This window comes from Protomyctophum bolini (genome assembly GCF_963924005.1).
Source record: "Protomyctophum bolini genome assembly, chromosome: 2".
Taxonomy (NCBI): Eukaryota; Metazoa; Chordata; class Actinopteri; order Myctophiformes; family Myctophidae; genus Protomyctophum; species Protomyctophum bolini.
Window position 1 is genome coordinate 47060102 of NC_137863.1, and position 15827 is coordinate 47075928.

At 44.4% G+C, this 15827-nt stretch overlaps 1 protein-coding gene across 1 annotated transcript in view; it reads left to right on the top strand.

The window, feature by feature from the left end:
* Positions 1-308: 308 nt before the first annotated feature.
* LOC308322501 (cadherin-22-like) overlaps positions 309-15827 on the top strand; it is a gene marked incomplete at both ends in the record, with an annotated part of 118609 nt that continues 103090 nt past the window's right edge. Inside the window, 2 exons of the mRNA XM_080773787.1 lie at positions 309-401; positions 15223-15517. Of these exons, the coding sequence (XP_080629913.1) occupies positions 309-401; positions 15223-15517 (388 nt within the window). The remainder of the gene's footprint in view (positions 402-15222; positions 15518-15827) is intronic.

Sequence of the window (15827 nt, forward strand, 5' to 3'; positions counted from 1 at the left end):
TAGAATCAAGACCTGTCCGCCCAGCTGGAGTTGCGGCAATTTAATAGATAACAGACAGCAGCTTTTATGTATATGCACATACAAATACAAAAAAGACTATTCCTGTTGTTTCTCTCGCTCCTACATCACATGTAGATCCGAGCAGGAGAGCAATCCCCCCCTCCCCTCTTAAAATGTCTCTGTGCTGGACAGTAAGAGCTTGGACAGTGTTTGCAGCGCTTGCTCTCCTTAGTTGTACTTTTTGCTGGTGTGAGGCGTCAAGGACTAGTGCTTCAGCCCCAGGAGGGAGTAGCCTGGAACAGGGCTCCATGTCCCATGAACGAGTGAAGAGAGGATGGGTGTGGAACCAGTTCTTTGTTGTGGAGGAGTACACCGGAACGGAGACCCTCTACGTAGGAAAGGTAAGGCATGTTTTCTGTGGCCATTCTGACCTGAGATCAGATTCTAACACACAGAAGAATGGTGGTTCTTTAACCCATTCTGACCTGAGATCAAATTCTAACACACAGAAGAATGGTGGTTCTTTAACCCATTCTGACCTGAGATCAGATTCTAACACACAAAGAAGAATGGTGGTTCTTTAACCCATTCTGACCTGAGATCAAAATTCTAACACACAGAAGAATGGTGGTTCTTTAAGTACTGTACTTAACACATTGATTGAATTGACGTTCTGTCAAATCCAACGCTTCCGTGCCGAAGACGTACTGTACATGTTCGTCCGGTCTTTTCAGTGGTTTAAACAATTAATTAGAGCTGGGACTCGATTAAAAAATTAATCTAATTAATCAGAGGCTTTGTAGTTAATTAATCTTGATTAATCACATTTTAATCGCATATCAATATTTAACCCGAGAACAGTGAGAAACCTTTTTTTTCAAATGTTTTTGGTATCCCAGTGAATAGTGACTACGGGATTCCACTCATTTTCAACATTTTACAGTCATTAATATACCTTAGAGTTGTTGTGTGGATACAATAAGAAAGTCCCCCCCCCATTCTGTGTTGCCTAGAAATGACCTTTTGCGCCTGTCGTAGACATGCGCAGAGCAAGTTCAGTCAGGGAACCTCAGTCAGCGCGCTGGCCGTTAATTGGGCCACCGCAGGATCAGGCTCTCATCCACATGATTCACTCAGCTAATCACACGCTCACCCAATCTCATACCGGCTACTTTAACCGAAGGTTTTGCATTCATCCTCCTGCTTGCTTGCTTGCTGCTGCTTTATTACTTGCGCAAGCAGAGCGCGCAAGTAATAATTTCGCTTGGTCTCTTCAAAGTGACAGCCAGTTTTTTTTTCAACCACATTACGTCATCACATACATACCATGTACTCTGGTCCCAGCTCTCAACGATGACGTAATGTGGTATCTGGTCCCAGCAAACCAGGCACAGACTTGCATACATAAAAACGGTTGAAAAAAACTTGGCTGTCACTTTTTGGAACCAAGTAACCACAGTATACTGCTAATCAAATTACAACTACATACTCTGTATGTAGTTGTAATGTGTAATTACTTGAACAGCGTCAGAGTGTTTGACACAGATACCGAACTCTGGCTGAGCACGCCTTCTGCACAGCTTCTCCCAGAAGCACGCGTGCGTCATAGGGCGCAAAGTATGGCATTTATGGCCTACTAGATTGAGAGAGGCATTTATGGCCTACTAGTGTGCAACAAGCAAGTATGCACTCGGCAGAGTGCAGTTCTAGTTCTGATATAATTTGGCTTCATGGAATATTTACAGTAGGCCTACTGTGCAAATTGGCATTGTTTTAAATGCATGTCAGTGTTACAGTATGTGTTATGAGTGACATCGGATAAGAACCCTGGTCAGCCTATATAATGTGACAACGAACATTTAATATTTGATTGAGAGAGACTGAGCAGAGGAGGAATTATACGGGTAAGAGACAGAGACACACGGACAAGACAGAGGAAGAGGAAGAGAGAGGATGTTGTGCTGGGCGGTGTCCCTGAAAAGACAGCTGGTGCATCCGAAAACAGGAAAGATTTACTGTCCTGCAGTGCCAGTGGGGCACATGGTGTACTACTTTGTAAGTTTCCACCACGGAACGACCCACAACAAGGATCATATTGGTGTGCACGTCTTGAACACAGTGTCTATGGTCTGGATGAAGTTGCCTCCTGTGTCAACTGGAGGCAACTTCATTCGAAAAATAATGAAACAGCCCATTGAGGTCCCCTCCTCGCGTTGGGGCCACACAGCGGTGCTTATATGTGATACAATCTACATCTGGGGGATGATAGAGTGCAGTTCTAGTTGTATACTGTGCGCTGCTGTATACAAAGTGCTCACCCACCTCCACTCCAGCTTCCACCTGTCGTTTTGGATCTACTGTTTAGGTACGGGGGATTCAGAGTCCCTATGGTCGGGACTGATGCGCTTGACCTGAGTACCTAAAAAGCAGATCCAATACATCGCCAAACCATAATAAATATATTGCATTGATTATCCTATATTCAATAAATATATATATTACATCCTCCTTGAGTTGTCTGACTGAACTGGAGGTCTGAAAAAAAATCTGTCACAAAAATGTACTTCATAATGTTACTGTTTTTTTTTTCAGACCTTCAGTTCTATAGGCAACACAGAATGGGGGGACTTTTTATTATTTCCAGTGCACACAACAAGAAAAATGCGTTTTATCCCAACAGTGATATATAGGCAGGTGATATATATATATACTGTATAGGCAGCAAGTGCCTATATAAAGTGTCTTCAGTGTGTATATGAATACTCAAATGTGCTTTACATGGCTGGGCATGAGAAAACAAATAAAAACAACTTTATTATGGGGGAAACAAAAAGGTAATTTATCTGTAGTTAATCGCGATACATTTTTCTGTAGTTAATTAATCTTGATTAACGCGCTAAAGTCCCGGCCCTACAATGAATACATTTTCTTTATCAGTTTAAAAATCACACCAGTGTGAAGTGAGGGGGGCTCTTATCATCGTATGTCCTCATCGTCTATCTGCTCAGACACTATGATGTAAAATTGTCCATTCATTGTCAATTGGAATTCAATGTTTGTGTAGGACAGTGTTGTTTTTGTCGACTAAAACTAAGACGACATTTTTCACTGACAAAGACTAAATGGAAACTAAATGAAAACTAAGCTATGATGACTAAAACTAAGACTAAATATACTGACAATTTCGTCAACAAATAAAAACTAGACCAAAATGTTAGGAAGGGACTAGTGGACAAGAGATCCAGTATAAGTAATTTTACACTTGGTTGGATGCTGAAAATAGCTGATCTACAAGCTCACAACCCGTCGCAGTGCGATTTTCAGCAGGTGTAAAATCAAGGGCCGCCAAAGCACATTTTAGTCGACAAAATCAACTGTACAGTCGACTAAAATCTTATGACATTTAGTCGACTAAAACTAGACCAACACTAAGAAATTCCAGGTGACTAAAATGTGACTAAAACTAAATTAAAACTTGCTGCCAAAAACAACACTGGTCTAGGACAAAGCTTGTGGACAGACACCAAATGCTGGATAGCCTCAAACTGTGCTATCGACGTGTGATGGTTCACATTCTCATAACTGAATCTTATTGAGGTGTATAATCCCCCAAGGTCACTGCGGTCCGCAGGCCCTTAAACCTGGCTTAAAGACCCGCTTAAAGACCAGAGGGGATAGAGCCTTTTCCATCATAGCCCCCAAATTATGGAATGCGCCCCCCCCCCCCCCCCCCCAATGTCAAACTGGCTCCCTCCATTGAGACCTTTAAATCCCACCTAAAGACCCACCTCTACACCTTGGCTTTTAACCCAGGTTGAGTTTCCATGGTCCATGTTTTGTGTTTTGTTTTGTATCTGTTTTGTATTTCTTCATATGTTTGCTGTTGTTCTCTGTGTTTACCTACAGTGTATTTAGTTTTGTTCTTCTGTACGGCACTTTGTAAACCTCTGAGTTGTAAAATGTGCTTTATAAATAAAGTGGATCGGATTGGATAGTAAAACAGCCAGAGACACACAAAGCTCTGTATAGGAGTGGTTCAAAAAGCGCTTTGGACAAAACCTCTTAACTCCATTGGACCCTCAAACTGTCTGCTAAAGCAACTCCACCACCTATCGCCCCCTCTAACTGGAAGTAATACATAATATATAAAGTGTAACACCAACTTTGATGAGGCAATGTTGCTTTGTTTTCAAAATGTAATGTTTTCTTAATTTCCTGAAAAATGCATTTTTCATATCCTGAAAAATGAACATTTTGGAGTTAGGTGGATTCTTCCCGAGATATGCATTAGTTAATTGTCAAGACGTGTCCACATTTAGAGAATGTAGAAGCTCCTATGTGTGTGTGTGTGTGTGTGTGTGTGTGTGTGTGTGTGTGTGTGTGTGTGTGTGTGTGTGTGTGTGTGTGTGTGTGTGTATGTGTGCGCGCGTTTGCGCGTGTGTGTGCGTGTCCTCAATACTTAAATCTGAGAGTGGATTTGGAACATGTTTGGCCAATTTATGGGTCTGTTTACATATTCCAACGTACACCTGTTTCAATTGCTGACAATATAACTGATTTTCAAGCTTTAGAGTCGGGGGGGGGGGGGGGGGGGTACTGTCAGCCAATGTCCTGAGTAAGTGTGACATTAGTGTGACATTTTCCTAATGGATAACGAATGCATGTCAAACCACAGCTGACTGCCGTATTTTCAATTTGGGAATGTTCGCCGAACCCTTGTCTCTCCTCGTTGGCGTCTCGGTCATGAGACTCGATGAGCTCATGATGAGACTGGACGGCATGTATGATTCAGTTGGCTTATATTTGACGTGATGTGAAAAGATGGAGTATTGAAGCCGACAGAGACCCAGACACGCGTATGGGTCCCAGTCGCGCACGTGCCAATCTTGTGGGCGTTCGTTATACGTTTTTCCGACTATGGGCGTGGCAACTGTGCGCTGGCAGCATTCATGCGTACATTTGTAATTATCTGCATTGTTACAGAATGCATGTCGGTGATGTGCCCCACAGCAGGCTGGGCGTTTCTAATTACACCCCTGGTGATTTTTTTTGTCTGCCGCTTGCATGGCATTCCTGCTGGGGAGGCGTGAGGACCACATAGCCAGCAGGCACAACTATCAGTCTGAGAGACAGACAGATCTAGCAGATCTAGCAGATCTAGCAGGTCTAGCTTTCGCCACCACAGAGCTGTCAATGTTATTTTGCATGGCTGTGTTGTTGAACGTCGAGAAAGTTATACGACTGACCCACCCAGGTGATGGCAATATTACTAATGACCGTAGGCGTATTCTTACCGTGCAACACAGCAGGGGGAAGGCGGGGGGGGGGGACATAAATGCTTTTATTAATATAATTACCCAGAGTTATTGTTCTCCAAGGTACCAGGGCACGGGCCAAGAATATTAATACAGTGTGAGAGAGGGAGAGAGAGAGAGAGAGAGAGCGCACACACAATCACACACAAGTATGAAATGCATGCGTCACGCCTCCGACAATCTCTGTCCATTTACAACAAGCGTTTTTTTTTTTTTTCACCGTGTTTATTATTTCACTCCAACTGGGCAACGTTGCCAAGCCTGTCTGTCTCACAGTACGGCCACCATTACTCTGCTAATGGAATATGATTTCCCAGTAAACGCTCACTCGTTTCAGTACGTTCAGTACATTTGGATAATGAATCCTGTTGGACCGAACAGCTCCCACGACTCTCACTTTCCCCCCTGTCTACTTCCCTAATGTGCTCCGTGACAAATGCAGAGAGAGGTATATAGGCATTATGAAATGTATGGGAATGTCATTTTGCTGAGATACGGCGATGTCGTTCCCAGTCACGTCGTCAGAGATAAAAGGGCCACTTCACCACTTTTGCAACCAGATCTTATTTTAATGATATTTGGGGACACAAGAAACACTTTCCTTGGTTTTTATGTGTGTAAGATATTTTAGTATTTCAAATGTCCGATGACTCGTCAGGCATTGATCTCACTTCCTTCCTGGACTACATCGTCTCAGTCGGACAAACCTGCACAGACACCATGACCAAAGCAATATGGTCATTGTAGTAATCCAGCAATCCAGTCCCCTAGTCAAAACACGCAGACTTGATTATTTTTCTGACCATAGAGTTCAAATTTCAAATTGTGCTACTGTTATCTATACTGTGAATACTATTAACATTGAGTGACTGTAGTTTCTTCCAGAGGTGAAATGCTCCTTTAAAGCTCACTTTTCAAGAAGTTGTTCTTGAGTTGCAGGAGGACTATAGGTTAAGGTTAGGGAAAATGTTAAAGTGTGTCTTGTCTGTGTCACAGCAGGCAGTCTACCGGTATGTATTGAAGGGGTTGAAGGTTTGTTGTGCTTTATGTATTGGCCTAGCCCTCCAGCCAGTATTGACTTGTTCTGGGTTGACGTCCTTATTTCATCTTTGTCTGAATAGAAGAAAAAAAAAGAAAGAACCATTTCCGTGTCTTTCCTTTCTGTCAATCCTCTGTAGGTTATTGCTTTTTTTCCCTACCTCAAGTAAGAAAACCTTGACACATACTGTGGTTAATACTGTATGACATTGGGTCCTATGAGATGCGTTTCTCAGTGTAGCCCAGTTCAGAAGCTTCAGGCTGTATTTGGGTGGATATATAGCCTGGTTAACGGGGCTGAGTCGGCTCAATCGAACTTCACAACGTTCGCCACGGCAGCTTGCTCGCTTTAGCTCACTCTGTGGTGTCTCTCATTGCTCAATTTCGCTTCAGACGGCACCCCTCTGTCTATAGGGCGGTTAAAATGGGGAGGATTTATGTGTAATATGTACGGATTGGGGGTTTTCTAGTAGTGTATGTATGGATGTCAATCCGCGTTTGGGTGAGACTGGGTTGGCTATGGATGTCCACATGGAAGGAAAGCAGACCATAGGCAGACATCTGTCTATGCAGATGGTCTGTGGTCTGTGCAGCAATAGGTCTTTCTTGGGTCCATGCATACCTGTCTGTGTGTCCTGTCCATGAGAACTGTCTGTGTGACCTGTCCATGAGAACTGTCTGTGTGACCTGTCCATGAGAACTGTCTGTGTGACCTGTCCATGAGAACTGTCTGTGTGACCTGTCCATGAGAACCGTCTGTGTGAACTGTCCATGAGAACTGTCTGTGTGACCTGTCCATGAGAACTGTCTGTGTGACCTGTCCATGAGAACTGTCTGTGTGACCTGTCCATGAGAACTGTCTGTGTGACCTGTCCATGAGAACTGTCTGTGTGACCTGTCCATGAGAACCGTCTGTGTGACCTGTCCATGAGAACTGTCTGCTCTTTGAGCTGTGCTCAACTTGATTAGACTTCCATCTCCACTCCACTCCACGGTGCTTTGCCGATGGGATTGCTCAATCGGCAAATACACATGATATGTATTTACCTCTTCTTCTTCTTCTTCTGTCGTATGTCCTTAGACCTTCCGTTGCAGCAAGCCAGTCCAGTGTGTCATTGTCTAGGTCAATTAGCCCACGGTCGCCATTCGGTGGCCGGTATATAGGGCAGCTGGTCAGCACATGTTCAACAGTCTGTAATGGGTCCCCACATTCGCAGTGGGCACCCCCCTTCTGCATGGATGCACCAAAGCGTCCCACACCCGTCCTCAGGCGGTTGAGGGACGGTTGTCCACTCCTTGCGGGGGAGGTGCTGGCCAGGAACATCTGTGGGATCCTCGATGTAGTGGTGAAGCCTGGATGGTTCTGCTGCCTTCCACTGGTCTGGTCCCTCCATCTTGCCTTCACCCAGGGAGCCTTGGAGGTGTCAGCTGGTGTTGTACGGAGCAGTTCCTGGGCCTGTGTGGCAAAGGGCCGCCGGGACTTGAGACGCATGCGCTGTGGTGTCTCTGTGACGACCTTGTGGAGGAGGTGGGCTTCGCTCAGCTGAGCCTTCCGAGCAAGGGCCAGTGTGGTTGCTTCTCGCCTGACCTCTGCGGGGGCGATTCCAGCAAGGACCTGCAGTTGGTTGGTTGGAGTGTATTTACCTCGATATGCTGTCTGTCATTATGTATATATATACTGTACCTCATACCTCGATGAAGGTACATTTCTTATATATATATATTGCAGCCATACAAGCATTTAAACACGTCTGTTTGAATTCGAATATATTCTGTTAAAACATATTTGAAAGTCAAACAGAGATGTCCAACTGGCTTTTGCCTTTGCCAACTAAAATGCCCTGTATAAATAGCAATGGACGAGTGTGAATCTCGCAATTAGGAATGGGCATGGACATCAGTGTTCGCTGAACGAGATTAGAGACATATTTTTCTTCAGTTACTGGGTGTGATGATATCACAGTCTTTGGTGGCAAATCTGTTTCCATGTGCATGTGCATGCGTCTCACACACACACACACACACACACACAAACACGTGAGCGCACGCAAGCCTTCTTCAGTAATTCTCCTCGCCGTAATGATCCAAGCTATAATTAGTCAAATCTCGGTCACATTATCAAAGAGGTACAAAGTGGCTTTAGAACGGAGGAAGGGAAAGTGCACGGCTGTTGGGCATGAAGGGCTTTCACCGATCCACATCTCCTGGAAAGATGAGAGAGTTATTTAGGTTGCTCTGGTTTGTTATCTTTCAAATAACGGTACTGTTATTACCTCTTGATGTTTCTTGCCTGGCTCCTGCTCTCTCTCTCTCTCTGCCTTCCTCATATGGACGGACCAGCCTGTTCTTTCTGTCTGAGGTTCCACATTTTCTCCTTTGTGCCAATCACCATGCCCCGTATTCTTTCTCGTAATCTCTCCTCTTTTGTCTTGTGCTCTCGCTTCACTGCCACTTTCTTGCCTTTTACATCTCAGTCTCCCGAGTTCAACGTGCCCGTTCCCTTCCATCTCTGCACCTGTCGTGTCTCTGATACAGTCACCTCGTTAGCACCGTTGGCAGTTAAGATCAGAGAGCTTGACAAGCACAGCAGTGAAATGTGGCAGAGATACTCCTGATTACTCAGACTTGGATATAAGACGGCCAATTTGCCTTCACTCTGAGACCCTGTAAACCCACAGATTCAGTGTAAACTGCATTCTGCTGAATCCATATGAAATAAACAGTATCATTCTTCTCTTCTCTTCTCTTCTCTTCTCTTCTCTTCTCTTCTCTTCTCTTCTCTTCTCTTCTTTTCTTGTTTCTTTTCCTATCATCAAGTAGCTTTTAGCTAATAAGACTTTCTGTCCGGTACCTTTAAATTCGGGAACCCCTTTTGGAGTTGCTATTCATGTGTACAGTATATAGCAGCAAACTGTGCATTTTTTGTCATTTTTGAATAAAGTTTTCCAGATAACTTTGGTCAGGATTTAGAAGGCGTCTTTGGAATCTGCCTCAAGTCTAAATTGGTTAAATGGGATACATGAGGAACCGATAGTTCTACATTTGTCTGCTACATGTTTCATTTAAAATAGTCATGGAATGTTTGGGGCTGAAGTACCAAATTAACCAAACATTGTATAATGTGCTGCTAGTATGTCCAATATCGTATCTCTTTCTTTTAATGTTAAAACAGATCATAAAAGCAAGGCTTGTTAGTCGTCTTCCTAACAACCCATAAAGTGAAGCATTTTCAGTTATAGTTATAGAGACTGAGACACTTGAGAACAGGTTAATACAGAGGCAGAGGCTGTGTGTTTGCAGACGTGTGTTAATTCATGCGTGCGCACAACTATTCCGGCTCCCATTAAGACTCCCACCTCTGCACGCAGTGTCCAATTTTCTTGGCTTTGTAGTAGACTTTGTGTTTTGATTGCTGCTATTCAAAACATGAAAATTAGCTTTCAAACACAACCCTTTCCAACTCTGAGAAAGGCCATATCTAATGCATCCAAGTTCAGGCTGGTCCCATGCCATATACTGTACTATACTTCATAAAGAAGATTATGTGAAATTTCATCCATAACACTTTCAGAGTGCATTGAAGGACCATTCAGTGATTTGGGTGATTTGGAAAAACTCCCAGTAACAAGAGGTGCACATGCACACGCTCTACAGTGGGGGGGGGGGTGTACAACTGGCCAACAGCACACGCACCAAGGCCCGCCTCCGCTCGATCATGATTGGAGGATGGCCCCTCTCTATCCTGATTGGATGAAGGATGGTAACCTGACTGCCAGATTGCGGCAGTATTGAGTTCACAAGTTCCCTCCTCCTGCCTGCATCTGGTCTCTCTCAAGCAGAAACGATGAACCCAGAAGGCAGCGGGACAAAAAATCTGATATCTCCATAATAATTCCGAGTTGTAGTCCTGTTAGGTTGTGTTTACATGTGCGCATATCGCTCCGAGCAGAATTGGTTCGGAGTACTTCGTCTCTGCCCGAGAGAGCCCAGACTCTCCCTTCTGGCAGAATGCAAATGTTGTCCAGCAGGGTCCAAAGCAGTCAAATAAATGTCAAATAAAAAGTCCCTCACAGTCCGACGAAATACGAGTTATATATTGTCATTTTGTCATGTTGTCATTTTTATATAGGCCTAGAGGGGAAACCATTATAGGCTACACGTGTATAGGTAAGGAAGGGCGCATCGATGTAACAGGTTTCAAATTAATATATAGATTGATTGTGGCAGCGGAGACTCGGAGAGGTGCGCATGAGAGAAAAGGAGAGGAGCCGTGCGTGCAGCCAGGCAGAGACATCAAGTGGGTGCTTGCGGAAAAGTTTACAGACAAAGGAGGACTATCTTTTAAGCGACAAAACATTTAGAGGTTCGGAAGGTCTATCTGGTTGGAATGATTTCAAGTCATTTTTTATTTGGAATCGCATGGGCACGCATTCTCGTGTGTGTGTGTGTGTGTGTGTGTGTGTGTGCGAGAGAAACTGCCAGCCTGAATCACTACAGTTAGACTGACAGATGGATGGACACATCTACCCTGAGGGGAGAGAAACAGAAGCATGCATCACACAACAGAATCATCAACACACACACACACACACACACACACACACACACACACACACACACACACACACTGTGTGTTAGTGTGTGTGAGTGTGTGTGCGCCACACAATTCTTCAATGTAGTATTTTTGTTTGTGTGGGCATGTTTAATGGAATTAATGTGATTTAAATAGACATGAAAGTAAATTCATGTTTTTATATTGAGAATCAAAGACAGTGAGCCAGAAAGCTACAGTAGGCCTACACACTGCCCTGGTACATCGTTGAAAAGAAAATATCTTATGTCAGGCTACTGTTCATAGACTATAGTTCCGCATTCAACACTCTTGTACCATCTAAATTAGTGTTGAAACTCCATCTGTAATTGGCTATTTGATTTCCTGACAGGCAGGCCCCAGTGTGTACGCATATAGGAGAGAGATGCTTCACAATTCTCACCAGAACCGGTGCGCCCCAAGGCTGCTGCCTCAGTCCTCTGTTGTACAGCTTGTTTACGTTTGATTGTGTCGCCAGATGTGGGAATAACATCATAATTAAATTTGCGGATGATACCACAGTGATCGGACTAATAACCGACGGTGATGAGAGGGCCTATAGGAGGGAGATAGAAGATCTAACTCTATGGTGCGATAACAACAACCTCTCACTTAACACCAATAAGACCAAAGAATCAAATCATTGTAGACTTTAGGAAGTCCAAAGGTATCCACACCCCCATTTCCATCAAAGGGTCATCTGTCGACATAGTTGATAACTTTAAATTCCTGGGCATACACATCACAGACACATTCACATGGTCACTCAACAACGAGTACATCCTCAAGAAGGCACAGCAGCGACTGTACTTTCTGAGTACAAAAGGACTAGTGAACTTTTATCGCTGTATAATTGAAAGTGTCTTAACTGGCTGTATCACAGTGTGGTACGGTAACATGACGGCTCAGGACTGCAACAGTTTGCAGAGGACCGTTAAAACATCAGCTAAAACCATCGGCAGCACAGAATTACCCAGTCTCCACAACATCTACACCACTCGTTGTATGAAAAAATCCCACAACATCATTAAAGACACCAGCCATCCCACAAATACCCTGTTCAAACCACTCCCTTCCAAAAAACGCTACCAGAGCAACAAATCTCGCATCACCCGTCTCAGTAACAGTTTCTACCCCCAGGCAGTCAGGCTGCTGAACAGCTGACCTTGAACTGTATTGCACTGTTTTGTCACTTCACTTTCTTGCACTTCTTTTTCTTGCACTATAGATGTTTGTTTATGTCCTGTGTGTGTAAGACTGAGAGTGCTCTGAGCAAAATAATTTTCATTGTATTTATACTCTGTATCTATACACATGACAAATAAACCTGAACCTGAACCAGTACGTAAACAGTGATACATCTCCAGTCACACTTTCATTGGATAACTTTCTCTCCCTCTCGCTCTCTCTCTCTCTCTCTCTCTCTCTCTCTCTCTCTCTATCTCTCAGCTCTAGAAACTCAAGCTTATTTCATTATCACTGAAATATTAATGGCGCCAAAAGTGTATACTTTCTCTGTTCATTTATTTGACTTCGGAATGGAGAGAAAAGGCAAAGAAAGGCCAATAAAAAAAGGTTGTGGCAAAAGGATGAGCGAAGCAATATGGATGGAGGCACGTGCTTGCATTATTCTGCGGTTTTACCACAAATACTTAATGAAACCCCCCGTGAGGGTGATAGAAGCCTGTATTTAATTAAGCCTTTATATATTCACCAGGAAGGCTGGGGTGATCTCTACCGTGTGTGTGTGTTAGAGACTGACACGGGAGTGGATTTCCACTCCTGTCCTGTCCCACTCCCACAGAAAAAATCCTGTCCTGTCCCAATCCTGGACCAGGGTAAAAATAAAAATCCTGTCCTGTCCCACTCCTGTAGAATGACTCCTGATCCCATCCCGCTCCCACTCGAGATGACTCCCACTCCCATCCCGCTCCTGTTTTTTTTTTTTTTTTAAATACTGCATTGTGCCGATTATAGACTACTCCAATAATAAGATGAACCCCATTTTTCAAGACTAATTAGAGAAAAAAGTACATTGAAATTCAATTAGTCTAGTCCCCGTCCCCGATAACAAAATAAATAGTCTTATATTCAGCACAATATGGTAAGTTACTCATTTAAGGCAATGGATGGCGTTCTTATTTTTTTAAAGAGTATCGTTTCATGCCATTAAACAATGTGGCACCAGGAACAGTTAACGTGGTAAATGTAATGGTATATTATATATATACCATACGGCATATAATGCCTTAATCCAGTTTAAACAACAATCTTCAAAGGCCCCAACACATATACAATACCTTATATTATACATACCTTGCTATGGTGGAATGTATGTCAGTTAAAAAACAAAACATTGGTCAGTCACACCACGCCTATGGTAACAGTACCTTAGTTGAATAAACCCAAACATGGTATTTAATGTTTTATTTTATTATTTAAGACATTGTTTCCTTCTCTCAGTCCCTGTCGCAGGGTAAACAAAACGTCATATAGCACATGGCTAATTGTACCGTGCCAGGGAGGAGGAGGAGGAGGCGGAGCGGCTGTAACTTTCTCCAGGCCAATAATGGATTTAATCATTCCAAATAGGTCTCCATTCATTGCTACGGTCGACATGCTCGTCTCACTGTCACTCGCTTTTAGTTTTGACTAACGCAAGCGCAAAGCAAAGCTATTGCTGCGCTGTGCAGAAGAGCCATTGACGTTGAAGTGAATGCGCAAGATTTGCGACATTGAGGGGGGCAGAAAACTGAGCGCTCGAGCACTGTTCATGCAGCCTGGAGTTCAGAGGAGTGGGACTAGCTGGAGTTTGATAGTTGAGATTGTAGAGCTTGTAGATCTGTCTGTTTTTGCAGCTCCGGTGTCAGGGTAACAATAAGAAATTATAGGCAGAGATGAAGTGAAGTTGAACAGCCAAGCAGCAGCAAGCTACGCTACGCTAAGCTAACATCACCACCACCATGGCTGGTGTTGTGTTAGCTTAGCAGCTAAGCCTTAGCTTCTTGCAATGCTATAGCGTTCTCACTGCGGTCTCACGGTGCAGGCACTGTGGGCTGCTGCTTGGAGAGGAGAGGCTACAGGCGGCTCAGCGGCTGCTATGACCAAATTGATTGTGTGCAACATGACAACTGTTTTAAAGTATTGTACAGTGACAACTATGACTTGTAAACAAACACTGCGGTCCACCCAGCTCCACCCCCCTGGCTACAGCAGGCAGCCAGCAGTGAGCCTGAGCACCGCGGCGAGCGTTGTTTCCTTCCTGAAAATGATCATTATGATTCTAGATAGATGGCATTCCCGATCCTGTACGCTCCCGTTGACTTTCATTCCCGTCCCGTCCCGATCACGGGATTAATAAAAAAATTAATCCCATCCCACAGGATTCCCGCGGGAATCACGTGACCCACGGGAATCCCGACAAAATGTCACTCTCTAGTGTGTGTGTGTGTGTGTGTGTGTGTGTGTGTGTGTGTGTGTGTGTGTGTGTGTGTGTGTGTGTGTGTGTGTGTGCGTGCGTGCGTGCGTGTGTGTGTGTGTGTGCGAGAGAGAGAGAGGGGGGGGGGGGATTGGGAATAAAGATAAATGAGAGTGAAAGATGAACAGAGGAGTGAATGTGTGTGAGACAGGAAAGAATGAGAGAGAGAGGAAGAGAGAGAGAGAGAGACAGAGAGAGAGAGAGAGAGAGAGAGAGAGAGAGAGAGAGAGTGCCTGCAGACCCCATGAGCTTTGTAAAGACCCAAAGGGGAGGTTGGGGCTGCTCTCGTCGCAGCTTCCAGAATGTCTTCTAATCACATTAGGGGAGAAGCTCTGATTTATATGGGCTCTTTAAGTTCACTTTTCAACCTCGGCGCCTACACTTCCCCACCTTTAACAATCTCTGAAATGACTTTGATCTCCTAATTTGGACATCATACAGTATCCTGTGAAGGGCATGCCGTGTGAAGACGGTGTAAATCATCATATAGGAACTGCTGTCTTTTTCCCCTTTTCTTCATGGCAGTGTGATGATGGCTGGCCCGGGGGGAGTTGAGAATGGACCTTAAGCTGCATTGGCTGCTGGGAAATAGATGAGAAAATGGAGGTGGAGGAGAGCACGCTGAGTCGTACGCCTGTTTCACTCCATTGATATGGGCCAGTGCTGTTATGATGGATTTCAACCTTTTGAAGAATCCCTCCAGGAAATACAAAATAATTACTTTAATAAGCTGAAGACAGATAAAGTAATGTCATGTCAAGAAAAGCAAAGTTTGAAATAATATTTGCATCCATTTACAGATCCACACGGACTCGGATGAGGGCGAGGGGAACATCAAGTACACCGTCTCCGGGGAGGGAGCGGGCACCATCTTCATCATCGACGAGCTGACGGGAGACATCCACGCCACGGAGCGGCTGGACCGCGAGGAGAAGGCCTTCTACACTCTGCGCGCGCAGGCCCGAGACCGGCTCTCTGACGACCCGCTGGAACCCGAGTCCGAGTTCGTCATCAAGGTCCAGGACATCAACGACAGCGAGCCCAAGTTCCTGGAAGGACCGTACATCGGCAGCGTGCCTGAACTATCGCCGATAGGTAAGTACGATGATTTGTCTTCATGTTCTCCTGGAGCTGTTCCAAAAATGATATGTGGTATTATGTGCTATTGTGTGTGCGCATGGGACAATACTGTCAGTGCAGATGCGTGCGAGCGAGCGACACCCAGATGCAGGACTAAATGGAATGGCTCTTCGCTGCCTGATTAGAATTAATTCCTGCTTCTTCAGCATGATCCAGACCATGAGCGTTTCTGCCTACACTGCTTTCTTTTTTAAAGAGGAGCGGGTGAAACAGATGGGAAGCAATAAAAGAGTTGACCCCTCCCCTCAAAATAATAAAAGTAAAA